This window comes from Equus quagga, chromosome 22 (genome assembly GCF_021613505.1).
Source record: "Equus quagga isolate Etosha38 chromosome 22, UCLA_HA_Equagga_1.0, whole genome shotgun sequence".
Taxonomy (NCBI): Eukaryota; Metazoa; Chordata; class Mammalia; order Perissodactyla; family Equidae; genus Equus; species Equus quagga.
Genome location: NC_060288.1, coordinates 2,543,384 through 2,550,218, shown reverse-complemented (window position 1 = coordinate 2,550,218; position 6,835 = coordinate 2,543,384). Strand labels below are relative to the sequence as shown.

General features: G+C 54.3%; 1 protein-coding gene across 1 annotated transcript in view; it reads right to left on the bottom strand.

Moving 5' to 3' along the window:
• ANK1 (ankyrin 1) overlaps positions 1-6,835 on the bottom strand; it is a 103,109-nt gene that overhangs the window by 28,734 nt on the left and 67,540 nt on the right. Inside the window, exons 37-38 of the mRNA XM_046648669.1 lie at positions 6,184-6,315; positions 5,167-5,313 (exon numbers count right to left, since the gene is read on the bottom strand). Of these exons, the coding sequence (XP_046504625.1) occupies positions 5,167-5,313; positions 6,184-6,315 (279 nt within the window). The remainder of the gene's footprint in view (positions 1-5,166; positions 5,314-6,183; positions 6,316-6,835) is intronic.

Here is a 6,835-nt window from a genome sequence, read left to right as displayed (position 1 = left end):
TTCTGGATATTTCTGTATTCTTGTAACTATTCCTGAGCTTTGTTCTGTTATGCACTTATGTTACTTGGAAATAGTTTGATCCTTTTGGGTTTTGCTTTCCAGGTTGAGTAGGCAGGGCTGGAGCACTGCTCAACCTAGGGCTATTCTCCATTTCTGAGATAGGACTCGTCTCTGTTCTATGAACGATCAGTCTCAACCAAACTCTGCAGGGGACCCTCTGAAGATCTCCAGAGTCCTCTGTCTGTGCAGCTGTCTCTGCCCTGGTATTCTGTCTTGGGAACTCTAGCTGCCGTGATCTATCTGGACTCTCCACTACTCCTCCTCAACCCAGGGAGCCTTCTTGGATTTCCCTTCCCTGTGCCATGACCTAGAAACTCTTCCCAGGCAGTAATCCAGGCAATTGTAGGGTTCACTTCATTTATTTCCCATGTCTCATGGATCACTGTCCTTTGCTGCCTGATGTCAAATGGCTTGAAAACTGTCGTTTCATATAGTTGTCCATTTTTTAGTTATTTCAAGCAGGAGTTTAGTCCCTGTTACCTCATCTTGGCCAGAAATAGAATGGATCTTAAACAGCCCCTTGGTTACGGCCCGATGAACATTCTGACACTCTCAGGAAGACTTGCTCACGACTGGGAAAGGGAGCTCTACTGGCCACAGGACACCTGAGGCTCATCCTTGTGTATCCTTTGTGACTTTTCCACCTTGAAACTTCCATGGTGTTCATTTTAATGGAATTTCACCCAAATGAAAATGTGTCTGTGAAGAGAACTCATGCACACCCTCTCCCAGGACTTCCTGTCTGATGTTTACCCTAAAGCCCCTCCCTTGGTAACAGTATTTAGGGGCTATGCCTCACTGCTCCCTCTCAGTCTCTAGAGGACCCCACTAATCCACCCACACCCCCACAAGCTTGGCTCTGAGGTTGTAGGTGGCCTTACTCAGTGTAGGTGGGGACTACTACTACCTCGGGGCAATGCTCCCTGAGGCCTGAGCACAGCCTCATGAGTACCGTCTCACAAGGTCTAGGGTGGACTAGACCATAATAAGGTCTGCTGAGTCCCTTAAGTTAAGTTTTCAAAGCCTCATGTGGCCCTGCCATACCTGGGTCACCGACCCATCCTTCAGTCTAGAGGTCTCTCCTCTGGGGTTGCATTTTGGGGAACTCGGGTAAAAGCATCCATACCTACTGCTTTGGGGCAGAGCACAGTCCAGTGGTCCCCCCCACACCCCCAGGTCTCCCCTCATCTCAGGTTATCCCAGGGGGTCTGTCCTAACCCAGACAAAGATTACTCTACTAGTTTAATGTCAGTAGCAAGTCAGACAAGTTGTCAACAGACAACCTACCCTCAGACAGAAGCCACAGAAGCCACATTTCGCTAGCTGTATTCATTAAGACTTGATAAAAATAAAATGCATTTATTTCTAAGTAGACATTAATATGTGCCCAATGGGGGCCAGCCCGATGGCCCAGTGGTTAAGTTCGCACACTCCACTTCAGCGGCCCAGGGTTTTGCTGGTTCGGATGCTGGGCGCGGACATGGCACTGCTCATCAGGCCATGTGGAGGCGGTGTCCCACATAGGACAACCAGAGGCACTCACAGCTAGAATATACAGCTATGTACTGGGGGGCTTTGGGAGAAGAAGAAGAATAGCTCAGGTGCCAAAAAAAAAAAACCTGCCCAATGTATCAAACCAAATGGAGCTGACAAGCATACCCATACTGGAGATGTCCATTTTTTCCTTCCATATAAGAAATCTGTTTTATTTTCAGGAACGTGCTATTGCTTTGCTTTATAGGTAATATTTTTGTTCATGTTTACTACCCAAGCGCCCAAGCTAGTCCCCTCCTGTGCAGGAGAAGCAAACTGGCCTTTTGACTTGAACCCTCTTCTGCTGAGGCCGCTCCAGGTGTACATGGAGAGAGGAGCCGGCAAGGGAGGAAAACAGACCTCAGGTTCTATTTTCCAGACACCACAGAGCAACCACTCACTGCCCTTAGTCCCCATGGCTTCCCAAGGAAGCTCAGACAAGCAGAGAAACAAGGTAAAGCATGAGGGAGACAGAGGATGACCGTGCCCATCAGCACAGAGGGCTGGGTGGCCCCAGGACAAGCCATCATGGCCCTGCCCAGGAGAGAGCCAGGGAAACCCCAGGAGGCTGTGTCTCCCCACCCTTCCACCTCTGATCCCTCCTGCTCCTTCTTCCAGGCCAGAAGGGCACCCAGATGTGGGATGGTCCTCCTGGGACAGGGAAGAGGGCAGGAAAAACACACAGAAGCCTATTCTGGTGCCCAGAAAGGCAGGATGGGCCGAGCTGGGCGCCTGTTTCTGAGTGTCTGCTCAGGCCGTGGGGGACTGTGAGTGCAGGACACACAGCCTGTGTCCGTCGGGGACCTGCTGGAGGAAGGGGTTCAGAGGCGGCTGGCGAGGCTGGCCAGAGAAAGCAGCACTCAGCCAGTGACTGTCTACAACCAAAGGAGGAGAGGAACCCTTTGTCAACTCAAGTTAGATCATGTTACTTTTTTGGTCCAAGCCTCCAAAGGCTTTCCGTCTCACTCCCACTACAACCCCATGTCCTTAGGACAGTCTGTAAGAGCTGGCCACCTGTGCCCTCTGACCCCCGCTCCTGCCCTTTCTTCCTCCCTCCTGCTGCCCAGCCCCTCGGGCCCCTCAATGTTCTGTGAACACACCAGGCACAGGCCCCTCAGGATTACCGCATGGCTGTACGCTTGTCTGATGCCCTCTCCCCATGCTGACATGGCTCATCCCCACATCTCCTTCTAGCCTTTGCCACCCCCTCCCACCCTACTACTCAATCCCCCAACCCCAGCACTCTGATCCCTCTTACTCAAGTCTTTTTTTTTTTTTTTTTTGAGGAAGATTAGCCCTGAGCTAACTACTGCCAATCCTCCTCTTTTTTGCTGAGGAAGACTGGCCCTGAGCTAAGATCCATGCCCATCTTCCTCTACTTTATATGTGGGACGCCTACCACAGCATGGTTTTTGCCAAGCAGTGCCATGTCCACCCCCGGGATCCAAACTGGTGAACCCCGGGCCACCAAGAAGCAGAACGTGCCCACTTAACCTCTACACCACCGGGCCGGCCCTCAAGTCTATTTTTTCCCACACCACTTCTTGTAAGCTGCTAGCACGTTAGATAATTCACTGACATATTAGGCTATTTTCTGACTCCAAACAGAAGGGAAGCTCCATGAAGGTACAGTTTTGGGGTTTTTTTGTCTTTTGACTAGTGCTTTATCTCCCTTGCCTAGAATAGGCCCTGGCAGGTAGAAGATGTTAGAAAAATATTTGCCAAATGAGCTGACCCCCTGAAACAGAGCCCCTTCACCAGTGCCAGGGCGCACACACCCCCCCAGTCCACACAGGGATTCAGAACTCTGTTTAGGCCTTAGAGTCTCTCGGCCTGCCCGGGGCTGCGAGCTGCGGCCACCGAGACGTTCATAAATGCCTGGGTCTGTAACTGCCTTCCTAAAGAATGGTTATTGTGGTTAGAACACTTAACATGGGATCTATCCCTCTGACAGATTTTTAATTGTTGTAACTGCCTTGTTTATACTCATGTAATTCCACCGGCCTGTTGTCCCATAGGTACATAACCAGGGCACAAAACCCAAAATGTGCTGATTTGACTTGATTGAAACAGCGCTGGGGGTGTTAAGAAACCCAACCAAGCGATCAGTTAGATGTAGAAAAGGAGGAGAGTTTTGCCATGTGGATTTCCCGCAGTTGGCAGCATTCCTCGACCGCCCTCCCTTCTTTCCTCTGGGAAAGGGAGCTGGTCTATTGAGCAGTCCCCACAATGCTCCAGCCAGGTCCCCGAGGGCCGTGGCCACTGCCTTGCAGCCTCTGCACCGATCTGAAGAGTGAGCAGTGCACGGTACGCAGCCTCCCCTGGGAGCAGACAACCCCCGTGCACACCCGGACACACATGCCTGAGACGCGTGGAGGGGCAGGGCTGGGGGTCTCTCAGGACATGCATCTGTGGAGGCTGACGGCTTTCAGACCTCTGGCCGAGGTGGAGACAGCGGAGACAGGCAGTGTGAGAGAATGAACGGACCAGAGGTCCAGGTGAGGTCAGAGGTGGCAGAGAAAGGCAACAGGACCTGATCAACAGAGGATGAGCCCTGCACCCAGGGGCGCTAGACAGCCATTTCAGGAGACACAGGACACAGGAGAGAGAAAGGGGTGAGGGGCTCGTGTGCACAGGCTCCACCTGGTGGAAGTAGGCCCGGTGCCCAGCCCAGCCTGGACCCGTTTGTGGCACATGTCCCGTGCCACAGGGGCCACACAGCGCACGCATGTGTGCATGGCCCTGGATGGCCATTAAACTAGGAGCTCGGGGAGGATAAACAGCAGCCATGCAGCTGTCAGGGTGATATATTAGTCACCAGAGGAAGGGAGTTCACAGAATTAAATTTTTTTCAGGGTCTGTAAAGACTTAGGAATCTGATCCAACTTGCTGATTTTAAAGAAGAGGAGCTAGCTCAGCTGCACGTGCACTCCAGAAGAAGGAAGGGCCCAGAGCGCCGGCCTCCGCTCCCCCCCGGGGCGGGGCCTCGGCTCCTTCGCAGCGCCCGCTGGTCAGAGAGGGGGCAGAGGAAGGGGAGGGGGGCGGTCCGCAGCCCCGGCTCCTTCGTGCGCCTGGCGACTTCCACTGCTGCTTCGAGGAAAGTGGTCCTCAAGAGGCAGCAGTCAGGGTGCTGAGGGCAAAGGTCAGGGCCCCCCCAGATGCCCCGTCACACTGGGGGCTCTGTGCCAGGCTGACCCACATCAAAGAGTGAAGGGAAAGAGATGGGGTGAGAAAAAAGGGAGAGAAAGAAAAGGAGAGATCGGACTCAAAAAAAAGTGACGCGCTCAGCTTCCCAGAGCGGGCGGCAATAGGACTTTTAAACCAGCATCCAGCTGCCCCACACCAGATCGTGGGCCAGAATCGCCAAGCCCTTTGCTTCTCAACCGTCGCCGTTTACAGACCGGGACACTGAAGCCCAAACGGGGCGCTGCGCAGAGCCGCAGAGAGCCTCGGCGACGGGCAGGGGGAGCGCAGCACAGCCCACGGAGCCCGGGCTCGGGGAGCCGCCGCCCCTCCGCCCCGCCGCCCCCCGCGGCCGGCGCCCGGAGGCCCCCTCCTCCGGGAGACACTCACCATTCACCTGGGAGGGCGACGACGAGTAGTCTCGCTCCGCGGGCCGCCGCTCGGGCTTCAGGTTGCGGCCCTGGCGGCCGGAGCCCTCCAGCATGTTCACGATCTCGGCCCGGTCCACGCTGCGCAGGGCCGCGTACAGGTTCTCCACTGTGGGCAGAGGGAAGGGGCGCTCGCGAGGGCGTCTAACCAGCAGGCGGCAGGGCGCGAGGGGGCTGGGCTCTGAAAGCCAGGCCGGAGGCAAATGGGAGACGGGAGGGCATTCCTTTTTTCAGAACGTGGAGGCCTCCTTTTCTTGTCAGAATCAAAACAAAGCTGCCTCTTTGGAGGATACTGTTTCCCTCCAACAGACTCCAAACGCTAACGGCGGCCAACTGCACACCCCGGGAAGACGTGCTTCGGAATCTAAGAGGAGCACAAGACAACCAGAGCCGTGGATCTGTCCTTGTGAAATCCTCGCTCCCGGCTGCTTGCTCCTTGAGCTGAGATGCAAATGTAAACGCTCCATTTCCTCTCCGTGTTTTGAGGATGGAAATTGGTGAGGAGGAGCTGAACAGACAAGACAACCTTCCATCCAGGTCAGAGAGAAAGCTGTTCCGGGAGCACAGCACTGCATCAGACAGGAGTCGCTCCCCCAGCCTCTGCCCTGAGAGGACAGCCCTCACTTGTTTGGGAAATTCAGCAGGAAGCCCCACACCCCACACACCTGCTGTCATCTGGGGCCCCCGGCAATGGCGACCTCAGTCTCTGAGGACAGGAAAAAGACCAAGGCCAAGACTGTCTGGTAGTCTCTTCTGGCAGGATTGCCTAGGAGACCCAGTGACCCTGAGAGGGGTAGGGGTGTGTGTGTGTGTGTGTGTATGTCTGTGTGAGAGAGAGGCAGAGACAGAGAGTGACAAAGAGATTTGTTCCCAAGGCCAACATCACACATGGAATTTGAAGGAAGAACTCCTTCAGTGAAGAGAAGGTCCTGGCACGGGTTTGGGAAAGAGAAGGCCTCCTCAGCTTAAGGGTACTGACTCTTTGCGTTTTGGCCTTCGCGGAGGACCCAGAGGTTCAACAAGGCTACACTCTGCTCCAACAAGGAGTTGGGGTTTTCCACGCGGATCCTGTTGATGTCTTCCACGCTGAACTGCAGCTCCCGAGCCAGCTCTGCAAGCAAAGAACCAAGACCGGGTCTGAGTGGGGCCCAAGCGCGGCCCAGCTCCCACAGAGGGCACTGCAGATGGGAGTCCAGGGGGAGGACTGGCAGTGAAAGAATAGTCTCCCTCTGCATTTGGTCTTGCTTCTTACGGAGAAATACCTGGTGTTATGCAGACACCTACACCTTTGTAGGCCCAGAAAATGGGGCGGAGTAGTGGTGCTCAGTAAATAGGTTTTGAATGAGTGAGTGAAGGAATGAACGAATGTCCTCTCTTTCTCTCATTGCTGCCAATGTGAGACGATGAGACTGAGCCTCTCCACAAGGTTAGCACTTATCCAGGGTCATGAACGAGCTGGTGCCAGAGCCCAGAGTGGGGCTGCACCTGCTGATGCCCACGCCAGCGCCGTCTGTGCTGCACCAGGAGGCCACCGACCTTCCACCAAGGAGCAATTATTACAGACATGCATTTCTGTATTTACCTTTCTTCAGGGAAAGGCATTAATTACATTCGAAATGAAAATACAAGCT